We start from the raw sequence: 26,635 nt of genomic DNA on the forward strand, positions 1-26,635 counted from the left end.
ATTTTGGAACGCGGGAAGGCTCAAACCTGTGACCTTTTCAATATGAGTCAGCAGCTCTTACTGCTGTACTACCAAAGCAGTTGCTACACTGACATACACTAACCCGATTTCTTTTTCTCCGGTTAAAGTCTTGAATAAAAGCACACTTGTTCTGTTATATTTGTACCTTTTGTGAAAGTGCTTATTTTATATTTGGGCTTCAGTCTTCACACATTGTACATAAACAGGACTAAAACAGGAAAAAAATGGTCTTTTTGGTATGTGTTCAACATTTCTTGCATTTCCTGTCATTCTACACTTACATAGATCTTTGTAGATATGAAACACACATGAAATGCATGTGTTCCAAGTAACAATATATTTTTTAGCCTATGTAGCTCTAGGTACTACCTCACTCTCTGATAAACAAGGCTTGAGCTGGGAGAGATATTTGCCGTTTCTGTGGTGGTGGGAGGATGGGATAGCAGGCTGCTTGCTGCTTTTGCTTATTGACACATTTACAAGACAACAGCTGCTGACGAGGAGGTGAGAATGGATTTAAGGTGGGCCGGGTTTACAAGTTTTATAGGCTTAGGTAATTTTAGTGTTAAAATATGTTTGTACAGAGTTCTTGGATGTCAAGTAATGAAATGAATTATAATTATTACTGTTGTTATTTTTACTAAATAATTTTCCATATTTCTTTGTAGATGAGCTCCCGTTTAAGAATTTATTGGTAAAAGAACATATAGTGTGCATGCCAAAACGACTGAAGTAACAGCTAGTGAAGTGGCACTTTTTGATGCCATTTTTATGAAGTTTACTGTCAATCACAGAGCAGGCTAGTAAAGTGACAGTAATACACCTACAGCCTTAAAACACAGACTTCATCACATTGACATGTATAATAGAGGGCAAAATAGAGGGCAGGCAACTGCTCTTTTATGTTTACTGACAGACAGGCCAGCATTTTGCATGAGGTTATGCATTAAATCAAAAAAGAAACGGCATGCAAAGATACACAAACACAAGGAAATCGGTGACAATCATACCTTAGTGTGCCTGTGCCAAATCAGTGGGGACAAATGAATTCCAAGGGGTACAAATATCTTTATAACAGGGAGACTATATGATTGGTAGATGAATTTCAAATGTTTTGCTTGCCTGCTTTTTGTTTTGATGACCGCTTCTGTCATATTCAACCCTTCATTCATTATCCCAGCACAAGCGTAACCTGACTCTCATTGAAATTCACAGCCATCCTGTCTGACTGGGAAATACGTGTAGTTCCGTTACAAACGGGAGCTAGAGCGTCATTTTTGGCCATGCCAGTGGATGAGTCCCAACAATATGACTCGGTAAAAGCCGCCATCTTACCAAAGTATGAAATTACCTCTGAGATTTACAGAGTAAGATTCCATTCTCTTGAATGGGAATAAGGTCAGTTCCAGAAAGAACTTCCAACACTACTAAATGAATTATGTAGAAAGTGGTTTCATCAAATTAGCATTTGATAGAACAAATAATGAACTTTACTCTGTTGGAGCAACTTTTACAGGTTTTTCATTCCAAGCTTCAGACCTGGGTTGAGGAGCATCCTCCGAAGACCTCTAAGGAAGTGGGTGAACTTGCAGAGATCTTCATATCAGGGCTGCAAGGAACCTGAGAAAAGAAGGAAAAATCAATTCTAGGCTCAGACTGACAGTCATGACCCCAGGTGTGTCTCGAGTTGATATGTGTTGTGGTTCTATCAAAATAGTTAGTCCACCCGTAAAGTCAGGAAACAGGGAAGGTTGGGTTTGTCATGGCTGTGGACAGAACGGACACATGGTTAAATATTGCCCAAACAGACAAAAAGAGACAAATCTTTGTTTTATCCCTTGCCCCCTAAGGATTACTATGGTAGGTAAACAGTACAGAGCACAAATAGACACACAGAAGCAGCCAGTCTCTGGTGAGAAGAGATTGTTTGGCCAACCGAGTGGTGTAGTCAGTGCAGAGCATTGTATTGAAGTGTGTCCATGGTGACAAGGTCACCTATCCTCTAATCAAGGTGAACATGGAGAGTCAGGGTTTGGGCTATGAGTTGCCAATGGGTGTTGTTGACAATATGCCTTACCTGGTACTGCTAGGGTTGGACCTGCTTGGGATTGAAGACCTCCTACAGTGTAGTCTGCAGGTGGAGACTCTGGTGGTCAAGCAGCAAATCAAAATTCCCAGGATGGTTTGGACTGGCTGCTGTTTGGGGAGGCCAAAGGTAAAGGTTTGTTCTGTAAACCCTGTAGTCAGTGGAAGCAAAAGATGACTTGAAGTGTTCCTCAGAAGCAGGGCGAACCCATACTGGTTTTGAGTATCTCAGGTGAAACTTGTGACCGAGTGATGTAGCCTCTACTCAGCATGATGACCCTAGTGTGTGTGTATGCTTTGACAAAGCCACAAATGGGGTACGATCTAAAACTAGGGAGTAGTTTGCCCTAAGGGACAACATTCTCTTCCATCAGGACAAACATGGTCAGAGGCTGGTGTTGCCTTCCAGTCTGTGAGAGAGAGTGCTTTACCTAAGCCATCACATTCCTTGGTTAGGTCATTTAGGGCAGGAGAAGACTTTAGACTGGCTATCTCATCATTTCTATTGGCTGGGAAGGACTACGGATGTGGCCAACTACATTAAAACATGTGCAGAATGTCTGAAGGTTGGATCTATGAAGAGGGGGAAAAGTTCCACTCATACCATTACCAGTGGTAGAAAATCCTTTCATCCACATCACAGTGGACAATGTGGGTCCTCTTGAACGTAGCCATGCTGGACACATTTATATTCTAGTTGTGTGCAACTGCACAATCAACAACAACACAACAACAACAAAAACATTTATTTATATAGCACATTTTAATACAAATAATGTAGCTCAAAGTGCTTTAAATGATGAAGAAAGAGAAAAAAGACAAAGTAAGAATTAAAATCAGAGAACACTAATTAACATAGAATAAAAGTAAGGTCTGATGGCCAGGGAGGACAGAAAAAACAAAAAAAAACTCCAGACAGCTGGAGAAAAAAATAAAATCTGCAGGGGTTCCATGCCATGAGACTGCTCAGCCCCCTCTAGGCATTCTACTTAACATAAATGATCAGTCCTCATTGTATTCAGGGTTCTCATGGAAGGACTTGATGATGATGGTCATGTGGACTTCTGGCCTTTAATCCATCAATGTAGGAACACCATTGTGCTTTGATTAGGTGGTGGCGAGAAAACCAGAAAAAGAACAGAAGAGAGAGTAGGGGTTAGTACAGATTTTGAAGCCACCATGAATAGTAATGATAATTAATTGAATATGCAGAACGTCAAGCTTAAACTAAAATAAAGTTTTGAGAAAGCTATGTTAAAGTAATGTGTTTTTAGCAGTTTTTTAAAGTGCTCCACCATATCAACTTGTCAAATTCCTATTGGCAGACTATTCCAGAGTATAGGTGCATAACAGCAGAAGGCTGCCTCACCACTTCTTTTAAGTTTAGCTCTTGGAATTCTAAACAGACACTCATTTGAAGATCTAAGGTTACTATTTGGAATATAAGATGTCATACACTCTGATATATAAGATGGAGCAAGATTATTTAAGGCTTTGTAAACCATAAGCAGTATTTTAAAGTCAATTCTAAATAACACAGGTAACAAGTGTAGTGACATCAAAACTGGAGGAATGTGCTCGGATTTTCTTTTCCCAGTTAATGGGAATTATAGTAGAGTGATATAATGCCACCTTGAAACAAATTTTGCAGAAGTTTGTGAGTGAAACTGAGTCAGATTGACAGCAATGGTTAATATATCTATTATTTGCTTACCTGGAGGTTCCACAAGCATCCACTGGATTCTCCCCGTTTGAGCTTTTATAATGTTGTCATGTGCAAAGACTTCTAGCAGTCCAAAAAGAAGCTCTAGAGGGGGTAAAAGACAGAACTAAGTCATAGAACGTGCTAACCTTTGTGCCTAAGTTACAATAAAAAAATTGCTAACCTGTCTCAACTGATAAAAGAAAATATGGAGAGTGCACAAGCCAAACAGAAATTATGGTTCGACAAGGGATTTAAAGATTGTGACCTAAAAATTGGACAAAATGTATTGTTGCTATTGCCCACGTCAGAAAGCAGTTTATTAGCTAAGTGGCAGGAGCCGTAAACAGTAAATGCTGGAAAAGGACCTGTCACATATGAAACTAAATGCCTGATCATTTCAGGAAGTCAAAAAAAACTTTTCGTATAAATGTGCTAATTCTTCCTAAAAGTTTTTGATTCGTAGTGTCCTGGAAGAGGAAGAGGTAGAAGAGCATTATTTGTCCTCCAGCAAGGATGCAAAAATAGTGCCTTCTTTGGAACATCTGACAGAAACAAAGAAAAAAGAAGTGTTGGATATAACCCCTAAGGGTTTTTTTGGTTCCTTGCCCAGTAAGACAAATTTAATATTAAGACAAATGATATATGCCTTACCTCCGAAGGGTCAAGTTTGAACAGCATGCTGAAGAATCCCTGGATATATGTAGGAGGTGTTCCATGAGCAGCTGCAACAGATAAAACAACTGGGAATCATCAAACCATCTGTGAGCGATTGGTGTAGCTCAGTAGTCCTCATGCCAAAGAAAAATGGACAAATGCACTTTTGTGTTGATTACAGTAAGCTTAATGCCATATCACCATTTGACATTTGCCCCATGCCTAGAATTAATGAGCTTTTGGAGCAGCTAAGTCCTGAAAAATATTTAACAACTATTGATCTGTGCAAAGGTTTTTGGCAGGTTCCACTCACCAGGGAAGCAAAACTGCACACCACTTTTATAGCACTGAGTGGACAGTATCAGTTTATAGTGATGCCATTTAGTCTGCATGGAGCAGCAGCCAACTTCCAGCACCTCATGGACAAAGTACTGCAAGGAGCAGAGAACTATACACAGACAATGTGATAGTGTGCAGCGAAACTGGAGAACAGCACTTACAGCACTTAGTAAATATATTTGATTGACTGAAATCTGCAGGTTTAGTGTTGAACCCAGAAAAAAGCTGTTATTGCCAAGATGGAGGCGCAATACCAAGTAGTCAAAATAGCCACAATCAAGGATCGTCTGATTCTGCAGAGCAAGAAACAGGTCAGGTTGTTCCTTGGTTTGGTGTTGTGGTACTGAAGGTTCATACCCAACTTTTCAAACATTGCAACACCCCTGACTGATGTCCTCAGAGGCACAGCACCTTGGAACATAAAATGGACAGATAATTGTGACAAAGCTTTTAATACATTGGAAGCAATTTTCTGTAAAGATGTGTTGTTTCATTGTCCTGATTTTAACAAACATTTTCTCTTACAGGTGGATGCCTCAGGGGAAGGTTTGGGAGTGGCTTTGATGCAAGGGAAAGGGGAAGAGCCAAGGTCAATTTTGTTTATTAGCAGAAAAAAGTTTGACAGAGAAAAAAAGTATGCAACTTTAGAAATGGAAGGGCTTGCGATCAAATGGGTTATAGATAGTTTAAAGTATTACCTTTTGTCAAATGATATATAATTATAATTATAATATATAATATATTATAATATAATATTTTATAATTATAATTATTATATATATATAATTATAATTTATAGTAAAAAGTGACCACCGAGCTTTGTAGTTGGTGCAAAGAATGAAAGATACCCATGCTCAGGTGGCATGCTGTATTTGATGCTCCAGCCTTATCAATTTCATGTCTGCCATGTGTCGGGGGAAAAAGAATCTTGTAGCAGATTATTTGTTTAATCCAAGCGGAACAGAGTCTTAAGGGGGAGGGTATGTAGTAATTTGCCTGTAAGGCATTACCAATTTAAAAGAAAAGTTCTAAGAGAAGTGTAAAAATGACTTACATGTGGACAAAAAAAAAGAGAAGCACTTACCTGTTTAAATCGTTGAAGTGCAGTGGTGTGCTTTCACAAGGATTCTAACTTTGACTTTGGCAGGTTTACACGATGCAACGCTAGTGTTGTGGTAGGCAAGCGTGAACTTAAGGCCTGGTAGATACTGTATGTGCCCCTTCAAAAAAGGCAAGGGTCTGTATAGCCACCTGCTGTTGATAAAGTAAAAGTGTGTAGCATGGTTTCCAGGACTGTGATATTGAATTGGCCATAGTTCATCAATTAATTAATGTACAGATATTGGTGTTTTCCTTTTATGTTTAATCAGTATCTTATTCTCTGTGTATTTTAACAAATCTGCATTTCTGCATGTACCAGTTCTGTATTTAATAATCAGTATAATCTTTACTTGTATTTTAACTGAGAATTATTCACAGAGGTCTGAGCCTGTACTCAATGAAGAGCGCTATGCAAAAAATTTGTATTGTATTGAGGAGAGCCGCTTTCAAAGTCATTAGGAAGCTCTATTCACCTGCTAAGCAAAAATGCAAACTGAAAAGTAAAATACCCAGTATTGAAGTTTACCTGGTAACTGGAAAAAGAACCGTAAAAATCTGTTTTTATTCCTGCTTATGATGTTTCAGTAGCAGACAGCATGTACTGTAAAATGGACATATGAGGACTTACATGCTCCATGGACATCTCACGTTTGGTGTGATATTAATTACTAGTTAATGTAGTTATATGACCACTGACAAAGTACAAATATTTTCTGGGAATAAGTTATGTAGGCAAAAGTGTGTATTGCAGTAAGTCACTGCAGCCCTCCCACTTATACGCTTATACTCTATGCAACAGAATGGCAAATATTTTATGAACTTTACTTAGCAGAGACCTGTTTCACCATGAAGGCAGAAGAGCACTTTGCAGGCACAGCACATCTTTTTATATGCAGTAGAACGTTTTTTCTTCAGATGCTGTGCTGTCTTCCATGGAAAACCAAACCATTTGCAAACAGCAACACTAATCCTACCTATTTTAATTTCTTCCAATTCTGATCCCCATTTTTTCCACAGTCATCACTGCCAAGCAACATTAGCAGACTCAACATAAACATGCTACTAAAGATGAATTGAGCCTTTGTGGAACTTTTTTTTAACATTCTGAAGAAATTGTGGAAAATCTAAAGTGATGAACATTGTGATATTGACTTTTCTATGTAGATTTTTATTAAATATCAAATCAAACTGAAAATTGCCCCACCATAGTTTCAGTGTTTATTTTGAGTCAGGATAAGTCGTCAAGAATAGGAAAGGCATGGGAGACTAGAGAGGAGAAGTGGATGTGAAAAGTGAGCATAGTTGACATGGTGAAATGCTTCAAAAGCAAATTTGTTTGCAGGGTGCTGGTACGTGAAAGAAAAAGGTCTAGACTTCTGCCTGCTTTGTTAGTTGGTGGGTCATGGAGTAGCATCAGGCTAAAGGAAAACAGGTGAGTAAGGAACTATGCATGCATGAAGTGGATAGTTGTTACTAGGATAAAAGAGAACAGAGGGTCCAGCTCATTGAGTAAGCTCCTTATTTCATGTGATGAACAACAATGTAAATATTAATAAGTTAGGAAACAGTGATGTGACGATGCGAGTTCTACTCCATGCTCCCATCTTCTATTCGGGAGCCCTTGAACCCAACACCGTCGATAGTTATAACCGAGATGAGCTAGACAGTGAGGCAACAATAGCAAGGGAATGGTACAAAAAGTGCAAAAGTGCTTTTATTTCAACAATAAAAAAAAACCAAAATGTTCAATTAAAGTAAAGTGCAGTGGTTCCTGATAAGTCTTCATTAAATAAATAATCCATTAAAACAGTGACAATCAGTGGAGGTTAAAAAAAATAGAAAAAAACAACTTTTAAAACACGAGGTTAAAACGTTGTTAGAAGCAGTCTTAAAACACAGACAAACCCAGTGCATCTTTTAAACTAGCATCTCACCTGCTTCTCCCATTTGGGCTTTGCAACAGGCGAGACACTCTGTCTGCAGCTGTCTTTTCTCACACACACACACACACACACACACAGGTCTGGAGTCCTCCCAATCCTGGCTTCGGTCTGGCACTCATCCCAGCCCCGAGACTTGGAATCCTTGGCATCCAGGATGCTCACACCAAGGACTTCTCCACCAAGCCTCCCGCTTTCTTCTTCATTGGTCACTCCCGTTACATGCTCACTCAGCGGGAGCGACCACTACTATGACTCCCAGGTGTTGGCCTAACACCCAGGCTTCCCTTCAGCTACCTGCGAGTGCTCGCTTGCCTGCACCGGCTCTCTCTCTCTCTTTCTCGCGCATCCTGCTTTTTCAAGTCACCTCCGTCTTTCTCGCTTTCCTTGTTTTTTTTTTTTACTCTTCCCTTCCAGCCAGCTTGCCCTTCTATATATTGAGAGGGGCCATAGCAGCTGGAGCACATTAGCAGTCTCAGGAACAATAATGGATGTGGGCAGTCCCTCACCTGTGCACTTAGGTGAGACACACTCGCACCGCAGATCCCCCTGAGACCTGCTACAGCCACCACGCCCCCTCGCTAAGCCGCGAACACGGTGATTATTTATTTATTTGCTGAGAGAGCTGTGGACCCATAAACACCACAAGTGATTGCATGTTACTCAAAAGTAGTAACCTAGAGTATCAAGAGCTATAAAATTCTAGCTCTTTGAAACCACCATACTAATTCCCCTCCTGCGTCCATTAGAGAGAAATGTATGGGAGATGTTGAAATTAGGAGAAAGTGCATTTAGCATTTCTGAATTCTCTTGGTGGATTGAAGTGAGTGTTTCAACTTGGAGTGTGTGATTGCAAGGATGTTAAAATCTCAACTATCCTCTGTTGTCATATTAATTCTTGTAATTTTTAACAGACTGGTATCTTGAAGTCTTATGCACTCTGGTTTAAGTACAATACAATACAATACAATAAATTTTGTTATAGCCCAAAATCACAGAAAGAGTGCCGCAGTGGGCATTAAAATGCCCTGCCTTTTGACAGCCCCCAGCCTTGACTCTCTAAGAAGACAAAGAAAAACTCCCAAAAAAGCCTTATAGGGAAAAAATAGAAGAAACCTTGGGAAAGGCAGTTCAAAGAGAGAGAGAATACAATACACAGAACAGAATACAAGTAATCCTTAATGCAATATAATTGTAAGTGCAATAGAAATATTACAAGTACAGAGCAGAATTCATCAGTATATAATATTACATTAGAACAATCTAGACAAGAACAGGCCATTCAGCCCAACAAAGCTTGCCAGTCCTATCAACTTATTTCTTTCAAAAAAAAAAATCAAGTCGAGTTTTGAAAGTCCCTGAAGTCTTACTGTCTGTCACACTACTTGGTAGCTTATTCCAAGTGTGTATTGTTCTTTGTGTAAAGAAAAACTTCCTACTGTTTGTGTGAAATTTACCCTTAACAAGTTTCCAACTGTGTCCCCGTTTTCTTGATGAACTCATTTTAAAATAACAGTCTTGATCCACTGTACTAATTCCCTTCAGAATTTTAAACACTTCAATCATGTCACATCTTAACCTTCTTTTACTTAAACTGAAAAGGTTCAGCTCTTTTAATTTTTTCCTTATAACTCATCCCCTTTAGCCCTGGAATCGGCTTAGTTGCTCTTCTCTGGACTTTTTCTAGCGCTGCTTTGTCCTATTTGAAGCCCGGAGACCAAAACTGCACACAGTACTCCAGATGAGTCCTCACCAGTGCATTATACAGCTTGAGCATAACCTCCTTGGACTTTATTCCACACATCATGCTATATAACCTAACAACTTGGCAGGTTGGCAGTGGCACCAAGTGCCACCTTTGAGTTCTGAGAAGAGAAACAGAATAGGTGAGGGTTAGTAACAAGTTATAACTACCATATTACTTATGTTTTAGTGCTAATGAGTAACAACAGGGATGCAGTATGTACAGTTAATCAGCAGCTTTAGTCAGGATATGCTATAAACTGAAGTAGTATGCATATATAAACTGGTCAAAAAATTTAAGGAACACTTTGAAAACACATCAGATCTCAATGGAAAAAAATCATATCTATATTAATATGGACTGGGTAACGTGTTAGGAACGAAAGGATGCCACATTGTTTAATGAAAATGAAAATTATCAACCTACAGAGGGCTGAATTCAAAGACACCCTGAAATGTATGAAGTAGTATACACCCAAAAAGAAGAAGCCTTTGATTTGAGTCTGTAACAGCCATTTTGGGATATAAGCACACACACAAACGCTGGTGAATCATGTCTTTTTGGTATCCTTTTGTCACTTCAATTGAATTTTTTGTCATTCAATATTATTCTTGAGTAAAAACATACTTGTTTTGTTATTCCTTTACGAAAGTGTTTATTTTATATTCCAGTAACCACTTTAATGAGATCAAATCTGTCTCCTGTCTTGCGCGTGCACACATGAAAACGTCACTATTTGAAAACATTATGTCATTTGAACATGATTTGTCATTTGAGCATGTTTTTTTTCCATCTTGCCAGTACTCCGCTTTATGGTGCATGGTACTGAAAATGCAGACAGACTTCTTCTATTTGGGCGCATACACCTTCAGCATGGCACTGCCAGATCTAAACACTAGCATGGCAAATTGCTTCCATACTAAAGTGACTTTAGCTGCAGGTAGAAGTCCCATTTTACTTATGTTGTCTATCAGAGTTGTATTGCTGTGCAGCAGTCTATTAGCCAGCAAAAGCGCTTTGAAGAAGCTGTCTGTTCTGACGGTACTGTCTTTATCCATAGTATACATATATATAGTATATATGTATATATTTATAGTTTGATAGCGGTCATGGTGCATTATATCTTTGATTGACGGTACAACAAATAGTTCTGAGCAGGCTCAGCCACAGCAGCAACTCTTGTCATCGCTGCTCCTGTGAAAAAATGGAGATAAATACCATCAATTCAGAGATGGAGAGGCAAGTTCGTTGTGAACGCCACTGACAGAATAAACCTGAATAATAAAAAAAAAGCGCTTACTTTTCCAAGTAGCCCAAATTTACACTGGGTGTTACAAACTCAAATCAAATTTATGTTTTTATTATATTATAGTAATAATAATAGCAGCTCACTACTCAAAATATAGAGTGCTCGGACTCAAACTCTGAACCTTTTGTTGAAAAGGCAGCAGTTCTCACCTCTGCACCATCCAAGAGCACAAACTATATCAACATTCTGTCAATTGACATTTGAGCTTTGGTTTTTAACTCATTGCAAGCAACATGTAAATGGAATGATTTTTTTTTCTTTGGTTATATACTTGAATAAAAGCGCACGTGTATATTTGATATTTGGACTAAAGTCTTCACACATTATACACTATTATAACATTATTAGTATAACATGGAAAATGTTTCTGTTTTGGTTATGTGTTCAGCATTTCTTGACCCGCATTTCATGTCATCCTACACTTACACAGATCTTTGTAGTCACAGAACACACATGAAATGTATGTATTCCAAATAATGATATATTAATTACCCTATACAACTCAAGGCACCCCACACCACGATAAAGACTTGAAGTGGGAGAAGTTTGCAACTGACTTCAGCTCCGTCGAGTTGGGATAGTAAGCTGCTTGGGCTGATCGACACATTTGCAAAACAAAAGACGCTGATGAGGAGAGGTGCGAAGGAATGTAAGGTGGCCCGGGATTACAATTTTTTTCGTATGCTTCAGGGATTCTACTGTTAAATAATGGTTTGATGACTGATAATTTTAATGCATCAGGTACTGTGCGATGCAATAATGAACTATTAATAATGTTAAGATCAGGTGCTGCAAGAACATTCATTGTGCTTTTTACTAGATTTGTTGGCACTGGATCTAAGGAATCATTTTCAGATTCAGATTTCTAAAATGTAGTCAAGACTTCCTGCTGTATTACAGAATTAAAATTTTTAAAATGCTGAATGCAAAGTGATACAAGGTCTGTCATGCTAGTATATTGTTTTGCACTGTGATGCTGAGATCTGGGATCTTATATTTTTTAATTTTCTCATTAAAGAAGTTCATAAAGTGTGTACTGCTAATGTCTGTTGGTATTTTGCACTGTAGATCTGAATTCCCATTTGTTAAATTAGCCACTATTCTAAAAAATACCCAAGGATTTTTATTATTGCTATCTATTATTTTAGAATAGTAGTCTAAGCGAGCTTTAAAGAGAGCTTTTTTATATTTTTTAACACTCTATGTCCTGCTGTGGTCTGGCGCCCTGCCCAGGGTTTGTTTCTTGCCTTGCGCCCTGTGTTGGCTGGGATTGGCTCCTGCAGACCCCCGTGACCCTGTAGTTAGGATATAGCAGGTTGGATAATGAATAGATGGATGGAACACTCTCTGTCCATGCAATTTCAGAGACCTGCAGCTTTGTTGTTCTCCTTCTGTGCTCCAGTTTTCATCACTCTAATTTAAGAACTTGAGTGTTGTCATTAAACCGGGGAGAGTTTTTGTGTGCTTTGATCCCTTATTTTTAAGGGGAGCCACTGCATCCAGAGCATCTCTCAAGTACATATTATAATGTAATTTTAGCTTATCTAAATTGTTTTCCACATTTATATTTGATGTTAACTGATCTATATATAAAGCTCTTTGTGAATTTCCCCTTGGGATTAATAAAGTATCTATCTATCTATCTATCTATCTATCTATCTATCTATCTATCTATCTATCTATCTATCTATCTATCTATCTATCTATCTATCTATCTATCTATCTATCTATCTAAATGGTTTTCCAAAATTACACTTGACTTGCTCAAAGTATTTAAAAATGTTGAAGCAGAAATATCGTCTACATGTTGCACTCTCGTTGTCTTAATCTGTCAGAGTATTGATAAGGGCAGAACCAAATCAAACGTGATTAAGTAGTGATAGGAAATACAGTGGTGTGAAAAACTATTTGCCCCCTTCCTGATTTCTTATTCTTTTGCATGTTTGTCACACAAAATGTTTCTGATCATCAAACACATTTAACCATTAGTCAAATATAACACAAGTAAACACAAAATGCAGTTTTTAAATGATGGTTTTATTATTTAGGGAGAAAAAATCCAAACCTACATGGCCCTGTGTGAAAAAGTAATTGCCCCCTTGTTAAAAATAACCTAACTGTGGTGTATCACACCTGAGTTCAATTTCCGTAGCCACCCCCAGGCCTGATTACTGCCACACCTGTTTCAATCAAGAAATCACTTAAATAGGAGCTGCCTGACACAGAGAAGTAGACCAAAAGCACCTCAAAAGCTAGACATCATGCCAAGATCCAAAGAAATTCAGGAACAAATGAGAACAGAAGTAATTGAGATCTATCAGTCTGGTAAAGGTTATAAAGCCATTTCTAAAGCTTTGGGACTCCAGCGAACCACAGTGAGAGCCATTATCCACAAATGGCAAAAACATGGAACAGTGGTGAACCTTCCCAGGAGTGGCTGGCCAACCAAAATTACCCCAAGAGCACAGAGACGACTCATCCAAGAGGTCACAAAAGACCCCAGGACAACGTCTAAAGAACTGCAGGCCTCACTTGCCTCAGTCAGTGTTCACGACTCCAGCATAAGAAAGAGACTGGGCAAAAACGGCCTGCATGGCAGATTTCCAAGACGCAAACCACTGTTAAGCAAAAAAAACATTAGGGCTCGTCTCCATTTTGCTAAGAAGCATCTCGATGATTGCCACGACTTTTGGGAAAATACCTTGTGGACTGATGAGACAAAAGTTGAACTTTTTGGAAGGCAAATGTCCCGTTATATCTGGCGTAAAAGGAACACAGCATTTCAGAAAAAGAACATCATACCAACAGTAAAATATGGTGGTGGTAGTGTGATGGTCTGGGGTTGTTTTGCTGCTTCAGGACCTGGAAGGCTTGCTGTGATAGATGGAACCATGTATTCTACTGTCTACCAAAAAATCCTGAAGGAGAATGTCCGGCCATCTGTTCGTCAACTCAAGCTGAAGCAATCTTGGGTGCTGCAACAGGACAATGACCCAAAACACACCAGCAAATCCACCTCTGAAGAAAAACAAAATGAAGACTTTGGAGTGGCCTAGTCAAAGTCCTGACCTGAATCCAATTAAGATGCTATGGCATGACCTTAAAAAGGCGGTTCATGCTAGAAAACCCTCAAATAAAGCTGAAGTACAACAATTCTGCAAAGATGAGTGGGCCAAAATTCCTCCAGAGCACTGTAAAAGACTCATTGCAAGTTATCGCAAGCGCTTGATTGCAGTTTGCAGTTATTGCTGCAAAGGGTGGCCCAACCAGTTATTAGGTTCAGGGGGCAATTACTTTTTCACACAGGGCCATGTAGGTTTGGATTTTTTCTCCCTAAATAATAAAAACCATCATTTAAAAACTGCATTTTGTGTTTACTTGTGTTATATTTGACTAATGGTTAAATGTGTTTGATGATCAGAAACATTTTGTGTGACAAACATGCAAAAGAATAAGAAATCAGGAAGGGGGCAAATAGTTTTTCACACCACTGTAACTTAATTTAATGGAGTAATGTCTGGGTATGATTATGAGGTGGACCTTTGACAATCTGACAAAATCCTACTGAATTTAACAAATAAGTAAAACATTTGCTAAAAGTGTCAGTTTCCACATCGTTATGTACACTAAAATCCCCCTGGAATCTGTTTTAATATTTAAAATGAATGTGTCTAAGGATGTGATGTTGCCTACATTTTTAAGAGCGATTTGCATTTTGTCATTATTAATTCTTCCATGTCCTCCTCCTTGACCAGAATCTCTATATTTATGAAGGACTGTGTATCCATCTAGTGATGGCACCGCTAGGGGAACATTGTCAGATTTCCTAAGCCAGGTTTCAGTGAGAAGACACAGATCAGATTTTGTATTTAATAGAATATCATTTACTGAAGCAGCTTTACTTTCAAGAAAGCAAATGTTCAATAAGCAGCATTTAAAACTGTATATTTCTTTCTAAACTGGTGATATATTTTTTGTTTTAATTGTAACTACGTTTTTATTACAGGTGTCCTTGGTGGTGGGTCTGGTTTTATCTCTTGGTATAATTATACACCTTATTATTTTGCTATCAAGTATTTTAAGGTCTGCATAATGACTAAATTTACTGGATGCCCCACAACACGGATTATGGGTAGCAGCTTCAGGAAAGTAACAGATGGGATAAACAGCAGCCTGTTATTTAGTATCACTCAACTGCAGCCTGAATGGTGCTCTAATCAGTCAGCAGGGCAGTTTTGTGCCATATTTTGGGATATTACAAAAGATCCCCTCCAGTCAGGATGAAGACCAGGTCTTTCCCAAAAATTATCCCAATTGTTCACAAAGGCTATACTTTTATTTCCACACCAGTTTTCTAGCCAGCAGTGGAGGGAACACAATCTGCTATATAATCTTGGTAAGGGGCCAGATATAATTAAATTTTGACATTTTCTTTAAGCTGTGGTGCATAGTGAGATGAAGTTTTCCTTTAATACCTCAAATTGCTATAAATAAATATCATTAGTGCAGACGTGTAGCAATAAGGCGATACAATATAATCGAGCCTCTATATCAGAAATTGATGGCCCTGGGAGGCGTTTAACATTAACTGCTGGTTTAACACAGTTTGGAATTCTAATATTCTACCTTATGGAATCGCCAATTATGAGCACTTTGTTGTTCTCGGGATCCATAGGCATGCTGCAAAGTGCTGAGAATCTGTTCTGGGTCCGAATTGGTTACCTGGGTTCCGAGGGACTAAATTTTGGCTTCTTACACTTAGACTTGGTGCTGCTGATTTCGGCCATGCCTTGGCTACAGTGGGTCCTGGAGAGACTGAAGCCGAACCAGACATAACCGAATTGTCTAAACTAACAGTCAATCCAATTTTCAGTTTGCCTAATTGCCATCAGGTTTCTAATGTGATCCTCCAATTCCTCCAACTCTAAATTAACTAAACACTTTTCGCAGGTAAAGCTGTCTACATTGTCGGACGTAAAATCTGAACTGTACATGCTGCAGAATACACAACATATAAACGTGCTGTTGATGAGCAGAGAACAGACAGAACTTACGTTTAGTGCTGAGTTCTTCTCTGTTTCTACAGTAACTTCAGTGCTTTCGGCGTTCAGCTGAACCACTAAGAGACTGTCGGCTTTGAGTCTCCATCACCTACTGGGTAATCAAGTTCGATTTCTCACTGCCAGATACTTCTCCTCATTGGATATCAGTTTTACTCCATTTGAATTTACTCAGGTGTTTCTGAGGAGCTATGTGTGTGTGGGAGGCCCTGTTGCTCTGTGCTTCCACTCGCTGCTACTCAGAAGAGGTGGGGCCTGAAAGAGAGAGAGAGCATCAGTCAGTCTTATTGCAAATGTAATGGTCAGTGCAGATAGGCAAATAGGACCTAGGCTACGCTTTATGTATAAGAAGAAGTTTACCCACTAGTTTTTTTGTAAATGAGTCTAAGGGACAAGTAATATGATTCATTTTTGAAATACTTAAATGTTATGATTTCTTGTTCTTCTGTCAAGTTAAGGTTACACAGGTGGTGTCCATGTGCAGAGATTAGTTTTGACTCATCAGTATACTGTTTTAGTTTGTGAAATGATGTTGAAATCAATAATATTATATTATTATTCATTTTATCATTAGTAGAACAGAGTTTATGAACTACTTTAATATTAGTTTTTGAACAGGAGTTCAGAATTCCTATATACTAGATTAGCAACTGTTCTAAACAGTATACAAGATTTTTTTTCCCATCTGTTAAGCTTTTTTCAATACTTTTTCACAAAGATTGGTTATTTTTCTGTTAACAATATATTTCTTGCTAGTTTTCATTAATGGAACAAATACTTATATGCACAGCCAGTCAGCAGTTGTAGTTTATGTTTGCTAGATTATAATTGTAAGTCTTTAACCTGTATTTAAAAGGTGAGACTGAACAGGCATCTGTTACGTTAGCAGGCCAATCATTTTACAGATTCCCCATTACAGGGCCCCATAACTAAAAGCTCAAACTGCCATTGTTTTATTAATCGTTGTAGTCATAAGTTGGCCGTCATCTTGGGATCTTAACATACGGTCTGCCTTGTAAATAAAAATAAGTGTTGATAAATAAGTAGGACATTGGCCATTTAGAGCTGTATATGTTTAAAGTAGTATTTTAAATTCAGCCCTAAGCTTAACTGGAAGCCAGGGTAAGGACTTAAGAACTGGAGTTATACATTTGTACTTTCTGGTTCTAGTAATAATTTTTGCAGCAGGATTTTGAGTTTACTGAAAGCTGCATAAAGAATGATTTGAACTGTCAGTGAATAGCACATTCAAATACAAGTAGTATTCAGAGAAAAGTAGCTCTCATCCATCCACACCTTTACCTCACTGGCACAAGCAATTAAGGACAACATTGGAGAGACATTTCATTGTTCTAAGCAGCAATTATTGTTGGTCAGTGTGCTGAATTATTAATCTGGCTAATTTATGTGTAAATCTTTATTATTTTGTATTTGCTTCTTTTTTACTGACATACAAAGATAAAGAGCTAAAGTTCATTAAATGCACAAGCCACATTCCTTAGTTTCTCTGCTGTCTCAATAAATAACCTCTCCTGCTGACTGTGTACTTTCCTCATTAACGGTTATATGTCTTCTCCAGGTCCTTATTCCTTGAGAAAATAAAGGTTTATGCAAAGAAAACACATCCATTCAGCAGTGTCTTACATTTGCCATTATACTGCATGACCCCAAACAGTTTTTCTTGCAGCTTTCCAGCTATATAGTGTACAGTAATAATAATATGTTATTTCTTCAATATATTTATTTCAGTCTTGTTAAAAATACTATATACATATAATGTACATTTTCTTCATATGCAAGATAGAGTTTGTTTATGTTAAATGCTACATTTTAAAACTCATAGTTCACTTTATTTCTTTATTTTTTTAGGCAATGGTAGAAATTGTTAACAACCTTCTTCAGCCCTTAGCCCAGAGTGCTTGGCAGGAACTGACAGTTGCTGAACAGCTTCGAGCAGCTACAATGTTACTGGACACTGTTGAAGAGGGTGCTTTTGTTCTGGCAGATAATCTGCTCAAAACAGATATTGTTCAAGAGAACACAGAAAATATACGTAAGTTAGATAAGTATTTGTTTTCAATTTATGTCCTATTTGAAACCTTTCTGTATTTTAGCCTTTGCCTTTGTAATGACGAATGAAAAACGCTTCTGCCAACTCCCTCTTGCAAGTATGAGTGACATGTTCTTTTTTGTCTGATGATAATGTTGCCACCACTAGGTAATAAAAGGGGCAAGGAATGTGTGAAAAAAGTGAAAAAAGAGTTCAACATTTAAGAAATTACTTTCTTAGACAAATTCAGCAAGGCACCAGCAACACCTGCTGTATTAAAAATATAAGCAATGTATAGGACACTGTGAGTTGATTTTCTTTATACTGCAAAAGTCAGACTGGAACTAGGTCTCAGATGTCGTGCTTCACATTGTCATTGCAGAATTCTTGTTGTGCACTTTGCTTTAATGTAAGAGCAATCTGATAATTTTGATTCTTATTAATCTGTAGCCAATTATATGAAATACAGAATGTCACTTTGGTATATAAAGGTATTTAAGGATTTTCCTTATTGTTTTGCTACTAATATGTACATATTACTGGTCAATACATTCTCATTAAACTGTGTCCTTTGGTTGAATTGCTGGTTGGATGTGTACTATACAGGACAGGCACCAGTTTGTTGTCTTGTGTGTTACAGGAACAAACTGAGTTACTGTAGAGCTGTGTCAGCATACATCTTCAGAGGAAAAAAGAATGGTTAATGGTTAGTTCCACACTGGAAAGGAAAGAAGATTAAAAACACAACATTTCAGCTGTATAACCTTCATTACACACAACTGATCAAGGCTATACAGCCGAAACATTGTGCAACCTTCTTTCCCTTTCAATGTGAAAAATAATCTTTAATCTTTTTTCTTATAGAACAGATTCATAAAGAACTTCATGGTATTGAACCTCTACTGACAATTTACTCTCAGAAACATTAATAAATTGTTGAAAAAGTCAAGCCAGTGAATGATGGTAATTATGTTAGTTAATATGACAGCTTATTCCTGTTTTATTGATAATATCTGCTGGTAATATGGCACTGCTTTCCTTTTATTTTTTAAACTCAGTTCCAAGTTTATTTCTTAGCATACAAATAAAAAGAACTGTATAATTCTTTTTTATACAATTAAAATGAAAAATGCAAACATAAAGTACAAGCATAAGCAACAGTGAAACAATTGGGCATTACAAACATTCAATGTGTTTTATATGTACTATAAGAATAAAACTTAAAAGGCTGTAACAATCTCTCATTTTTTATGGGCACCTATAAATGTGAATATTTTCCCCTGGAACTTTTATAGGAACAAAATGCTGAGAAAAGATGTAAGAGAAGACCCTTTACAATGCTTCATTCACGGTATGCTGAAATAATTCAGTATTAAAATAAGAGATAGCTATGTTACATTTAGTAAGAATAGAATAAACCTGTTACGGGAACTCATAACAAACCACCCCACACAGGATCACAAATACAAAAAACATTACATTTACATATTATTTTCATCACTGGTTTAAAAGGTATTTGCTAAATTTCTATGATGTGTAATTAATTACTGAATCCAGCACTACAAACATTTTTCAAGAAATGCTGATTTTCAATAAAGCCTTCCAAAACAGGTTAACAAAGATCAACATCTCAGATATAAAGAAGTAAATAAGTGTCCCAATGGGATATGGCTAGATATAGCCAGAAGCAGATTTTTTTCCTCCTCTTTCTCTCTTTCTTTCTTCTTTCTCTCCATTCTTCCTTTTTCCACATTCCTTAAGCATTCAAAATCCCAGACCATCAAGAAGTGTGCGAACTGATGACATGAAGAATCGTCTTTGCGGCAAACTGGAATCCTCCCAGCATAAATCAAAGTCATCCAGACAATCTGGATCGGCATAATTAGATATGGACCACCCTATAGAATATGATATTTGTGATCTTTATTGCATCAAGAGGATCCATTAATTGTCTATTAAGACATGAAAATGGATGGATTTCAATGTCTTTTGTGGAGCTGATGGCAATACTAATCTTAGACAACCATTTACAGTATGTAATTGTTAGTGGTTGTTCCTGCAATAAGATGGAAACATTGCTTTTAGTGTCCAGTTTATCTGCTTAGTAAAAGTTTGATAGTATGCTTGGCTTGGTTAGTTTTTGTTGTACTCCCCATTTGTGAGATTGTATAAGAAATTTGATGCTGTATTTTTAGAAATAACCTTGATAAGCCTCCAGTTAGTAAATATGTCATTCTTGAGGATAGAATATATCATTTTAATCTTTTCATTCAACAAGAACAATAGTTCTTAGTTAGATGTTGACTCTTCTTGAAGGAGGGTCTATCTACACCCAACATAATTCCATGTTCTGTAACACGTGGGTTGTTTTATTGTTAATACATCAAACAGGTCTTCGCATGTCTCCAGACATCACAAAGCACCATGCTACCTGCAAGTTTTTTTTATGAGTGACTGTCCTGACAAGAAGTCTACCCATAATGAGCTACTATCAGAATAATGAAGTAGTTTTATGGACAAGTGCTCTCCATAATGTCTGGGGCAAAGACATTTTTTCTTGATTTTCCCCTGTGCACAACATTTTAAAACTCAAATCAAATAATTTAGATGTAATTAAAGTGCACGTTTCAAACTTTAATTTAAGCGTATTTGCGCACTTTTCGGTCATACCATTTAGAGCTTACAACACTTTTTATACATGGTCCCCCCCATTTCAGGGCACCATAATGTTTGGGACAATTGGATTGGCATTACAGGTGTTTGTGTTTACTCAGATATCTTTCATTGTTTCATTAGTGGAGGCATAAGATACCTAGGCTTGCTTCTATGTATGGACTTCTGTTTGAGTCTGTAGTTGCCATTGTTCAAAATGAGGACAAGACGTGTGCCAATAAAAGTCAAATGCTGTAAAACAACAACAAAAACATTAGAGACATTGGTAAACCTTATGATTACCTAAATCAAATGTCTGAAATATCATTAAGAAGAAAGAACACACTGGTGATCTCAGTAATCGTAAAGTGTCTGCTAGACCAAAAAAGACCTCCACTGCTGATAACAGAAAAATTCTCACTAAGATAAAGAAAAAACTACTAACAGATCATAAACAGTCTCCAAGAGGCAGATGCGGATGTGTCAGAGACTACAATCCACGGAAGACTTCATGACAGACGTACAGAGGCTACACTGCAAGATGCAAACCACTAGTTGGCCACAAAAACAGATAATCAATGGAAAACTCTTGAATGGCCAAGTCAGTCACCCGATTTAAATACAACAGAGAATACCTTCCTTACTGTGAAGAAAAAACTTAACACTAGAATTACCAGAGTCTACAAAAAAACTCGTAGATCTGGCCCACCTTTAAACCGTTCTCACCTCTCCATTAGCATCCTTTGTCTTCTAAATGTGCAGTTGGCTATTTCATCCCCTACCGCCACAGAACGTTCACTAGGTTTTAGAGTGGAAATAATTTCATGTTGGTTCCGTTTCTAAAGTAATCTGTGTAAACACATTGTTAAAACAAAAACTTTTTCATATTTTAGTAATAAATGTTACAAAATGTAGGCATAAACTATAGAATGTGTAAAGCATGAAGTCCAAACATCAAATAAACATTTTCACAAAAGGCTCAAGGACAATAGAACGGCTTCCATAGTGTAGTTGTAAAAGTAGCTGACCTGAAGCATGGCGGGCTTGCTGTGTCTCAGAGACCTGAGTTTGATTCCCCCCTGAGAAGAAAGTGGTACCTTTTTTTTTAACCACAAACGGACATAAAATTTATAAACTGGTATGCACTGTCAGTTAATGAGATTGTTATATTTTCATGTGGGATGCTCCTTTTCAAATATTTTTAATTGAGACTGCAATTAACATGAACAAGTGTCCTTATAACTGTTATTTTTAAGATCCATAACACACAGATAGACAGAGCACTGCGTAATAGAGAGACAGACAGGCAGAGAAGTCGCTAGATATATAAATAAACAGGGAAGGCACATGTACTGAAAGAAAAAAAAGATCAACATGTGCCTTGATTATGCTGCACAACACACATGTACTGAAAGAAAAAAAATATCAACATGTATATTGTTCCTGCTGCACTGAATAAGCTCACGCGCTCTAACCCCTCCCTTCCCCCGATCTGACACTAACTAAAAGCGCAAGTACAGACGCAAACCAAGTGTAATCAAGAATCCCCGGTTTGATCCCCACTCACTCCTATATTTGCCGTTTTCAGTAGTAAGCTGCTCTTTTTGTTAATATTATACAGTACACACATACACTTAGTTTGTGTCTGTGGCAGCCTTTCAACACAGGTTTCATTTCAAAAAGTATGGTAATATTTAGAAATTGCTTTGTGGCACTTCAGTCTATCTCATAATGGTTTAACTCTATTGGATAATCTTTCTTTTTCTTTTTTTCTGTTTTTCTTAGCGTGCATACACACAAAGAAAGAGCAAAACACTTAGTATTGATTAACACTGTGGACTTAGAATTGACATGTAGGTAGCTCTAAGACTTTTATATAAAATGCAATGCATTGTTATCAGTTAGGTCAGATTTATTTTAGGAGTACCAAGTACTGTACAATGCAACTCATATGATCAGCCTTCACCAACATACACCACACTACTACTCAGTATGAATCTTGCTTCGTAACCTATTTGTGCCAGCATTGCTTATATTGCCCATGACTTGATCTGAGTACATATGGCCTAATGAAATATGATTCGAGTATGCATGTACTGATATAAAAGAATTTCAGGGACAGAAACTAGAAATAAGTAAAAGTATATATATATATATACTAGAGATCAGCCTCGACACAGACAGACACGTACTCCCGATGTACAAAAACACACACCGTTTATTATACACCACACACAATATCATGCACAAACCACAAACCAAGTCCTTTTCTCTACTCTTCAGCTGCCTCCACTCCTCCTAGTAAGCTCTGTCCTCTTCCACCCGACTCTGGCTCCTTGAGTGGTGGCTGCAGGCTCCTCATATAGCCCACCCGAGAACTGTTACACGTGGTAATTAGCCTAATTAGACTGCACTTCTGGGTGTGGCTGCATCACGGCCCAAACAGGCTCGTTAAGTCATTCCACTCCCCCTGGTGGGTACCACTGAGCTCAAAAGGCATGAGCTCCGGTGTTCCATGATTGTGGCCCCGGTACCACCCATGGGGGCAGCTCTTTTGCGCCCAGGGAAAGATATTGCCCCTCTTTCAGGCGTCCTGGTGGGACAAGGTCCCTGGTCATCTGCCACAATATGTATATATTGTGATAAACCCAGAGCATCAGTGAGCCCCAAACCCCAACACGATCACAAAAACACAATACTTTATCAAAAATAAACAAAGGTTTTATTTAAAATACCTCCAAAAGTCTAACAAATAATCACAAAACCCTGGTCTTTCTATCTCCACAATATTTTCTGTCACCACCGCACTGCCCCCCTCCAGTCAAGTGTTGCCTCTCTACCACCCAGCTCAGACTCGCCTGAATAAGGATGTGCGATCCCTTTTAGTACTTCCGGTGCCAGGGTGATTGCCGATCGAAGTACTTCCAGATCACACAGAAGTCCATTATTTGAGTAGGAAGCTTGTTTCCCTGGAATGCTCTCTTGTGGCACCCCTTGACCCCACTGACTTCCTACTGGGTGGGGATATCCGGGTCTGCTGCCATCTAGCGTGTTGGGGGAATAACAGTTCCCTAGTGATCTCTCTGCATCTATAGGGGTTGTCTGTCCATTTCTTCCTTCTGAGTCTGTTTCCTTTCCAGGCCGGGATGTTCGTCCAGCCTGTGTGGCATCTACAATATATATATTCTAGTTGTGTAAGCCCATCTTGTAAAAAGCCCAGGCTCCTAGAAACCATGGATTCTGGCACTTCAATTAATCAATCGCATCACAGTTGTGCATTAGCGGCTAAGTGAGTTTCTCTTTCCTTGGAGGTTTCGTTTTGCCGATGTGCTCACCTCGCTTGTGTATTAGCGGCTAAGCGAGTTTCTCTTACTCAGCAGTTTCACTTTGGCGACAGTGTCAATTTCTTTGTGCTTCATGCTGTTCCCTCGCAGTTCTGGGCCGCCTCGCACTTCTGGGCTTCCACGCGTAGACGTTTATATTTAAGGTATATCTGTAGGACAAAATCTTTAGAAGTCAAGATTCCACTAAACTGCGTAAGAAGACAAAGCAGTTTTCAAATTACACAAGGACCGTTCATAATCATACAACCAGATAACAGGGCAGTTCTTCCTGCCCCTCATAAGATCAGAAAGAGGAGCAGCCGTATTTGCAAAATCAGGGATGACCTCCTATAATAACCGGCAAGCCCCAGAACCTAAAACCTCTTTCTGCATCTCCAGATGTGGGTAAGCAAGAACCTTATCCACCTTTTTTAGTTGAGGTTGAACCAACACCCTACCCATAGAATAAACCAGGTAATGAGTTTCAGACATACCCAACATTTCATAGGGTTAGCTGTCAAACCAGTCTGCCTCAAGATGTCAAGAACAGCCTGAAGCTGTTCCAAATCTGAAAATCACGACATTATCGAGGTACGCCCTGGAATATTCGAAATGAGGACATAAGATCTGATCCATCTGATCCATCATACGCTGGAAAGTTGGAGAAGCACCATGGAGAACAAATGGGAGTCTAGTAAATTTGTTAAGACTGTCAGGATTGGCAAATACAGTTTCTTGCAACTGGAAGCTTCAAGAGGTAGATAGATAGATAGATAGATAGATACTTTATTAAACCCAAGGGGAAATTCACAATACTCTGCCAGTAACTCTTTGTGAGATCCAACATGGAGACATAAGATGCCTGACCCAGTTTTTCCAACTCATCAACACGGCGCATTGGATACACATCAAATTTGGAGACCTTATTTAAGCTCCTGAAATTGATAAAGAACCAAATTGAACCTTCTGGTTTTTGGGATTAATATGATCAGACTGAACCAGTTGCTTTTACTTTCACGAATAACACTGAATGCCAGCTTCTGCTTGACCTCTTCGCGCACAACAGTCCATCACGTCTCCGTGATCCGAAAGAGGCGCATCTGAACCTTAACACCGGGATCAATAGTGATTTTAAGACAAGTGAGGCCTGGCAGGGTGATAAAAACACCAGTGTTCCATCCAATCAAAGATAACAACTCAGTTATTTGCGAGTCAGTCAAATTGTCACAAATGGCAACATCTGTTTGAGAGAAAGCAGCCAAAGATGAGCAAACTCCCTATGGATCACGCCACTCCTTCAAGAGATTAATATACAAAATCTGTAGTGGCTTTCGCTGACTCTGTATTCTGACCTTGTTATTCATCATCCTCACACGCTCCTCAATTAAGGCAGGCCCCTGCCATGTCGCAGAACTTGTGTGGGTCAAAAGGGATCAGGACCAATACATGATCAGCAGTTTTGAATTCACAGAGCTTACACCGTCTATCATACAGACGCTTCTGGGTGTCTTTTTCACGTTGCTGATACTCTACAGCGATAGAGGAAAGTTTTAAAATCTTATCCTGCAGCGAAATTACCTAATCCGCAAACTTCAGTCCGTGAGCTTTCGTCCGGTTTCCTGTCCATTCTTCACGAACAACATCTAAGATGTCACGTGGGTGCCTACCAAACAACAACTCAAAGGGACTCAAGCCGGTGTATCCCTGTTGGGATTCCCAAACTGCAAACATAAGGAAAAGCAGAACAGAGTCCCAGGACTTCATGTCCTGAATGAGCGACACGCCTGATCATCTATTTTAAAGTCTTATTAAATCACTCAGTCAGGCCATTCATCTGTAGATGGTAAACAGTGGTGCTCAACTTCTTAATGGCAAAGCTATCACACAGCTGTTTCATTATGTGGAAAGTAAAAGGCGTGCCCAGGTCAGTTAAAATTTCACTAGGGATGGCAATATGAGTAAAGATATCACACAGAGCCTTTGCAACAGAGGAGAAATTGGCTTTCTGTACAGCAGCCACTTCAGAATATCGTGTTGCATAGTCAACCAGCACAAGAATATACTGATACCTATTTTTACTCTTAGGGAGAGGGCCAGCAATATCCAGCCCAACTCAATAAACGGGAACATCTAAAATACACATTGGAGAAAGGGAAATCCAAGGAGGTTTATGAGCAGAGGCAACCTGGTAGTCAGGGCAGGACCTGCAGAACTGCTCGACATCCCTGCCCATATACAGCCATTAAAACTACTTTGATAATCGATCCCTAGTTTTATCGGTGCTTAGGTGACCGCCCAAGACTTTAAAGTGTTCCAAATGCAAAACAATGTCCCTATGCTCGGCTGGGACAACTAGCTGCTCAATTAGTTCATACTCCTAAAAGTTTGGAAATCACCCGGAAAAGGCAGCCACCTTTCTCAAGAAAGTGCGGGGTCTTGATGAGCTATCATACTAGTGAGCTATCGGCATGCTGCAAGTACGCAAAATCCATCTGCTGGAAAAACAGGGTGCTCCCAGTGGCCGGTGCAGCGTCCACCTGCAAAGTGGTAGAGGGGCCAGCAAGCCACTTGAGGAAGTCTGAGGAGTCCCTTCCAGCCTCACTGGAGAGATCGGGTATAATTTCTAAGCAGGTCTCAAGACCTTCTCCAACA

At 38.7% G+C, this 26,635-nt stretch overlaps 1 protein-coding gene across 15 annotated transcripts in view; it reads left to right on the forward strand.

The window, feature by feature from the left end:
• The window catches only part of adgrl3.1 (adhesion G protein-coupled receptor L3.1), a 1,314,450-nt gene that overhangs the window by 558,743 nt on the left and 729,072 nt on the right, over window positions 1-26,635 (forward strand). For all 15 annotated transcript variants that reach the window (XM_039751107.1, XM_039751111.1, XM_039751112.1 and 12 more), the window contains one exon: window positions 17,828-18,011. In XM_039751107.1, the coding sequence (XP_039607041.1) occupies window positions 17,828-18,011 (184 nt within the window). The remainder of the gene's footprint in view (window positions 1-17,827; window positions 18,012-26,635) is intronic.

This window comes from Polypterus senegalus, chromosome 4 (genome assembly GCF_016835505.1).
Source record: "Polypterus senegalus isolate Bchr_013 chromosome 4, ASM1683550v1, whole genome shotgun sequence".
NCBI lineage: Eukaryota > Metazoa > Chordata > Cladistia > Polypteriformes > Polypteridae > Polypterus > Polypterus senegalus.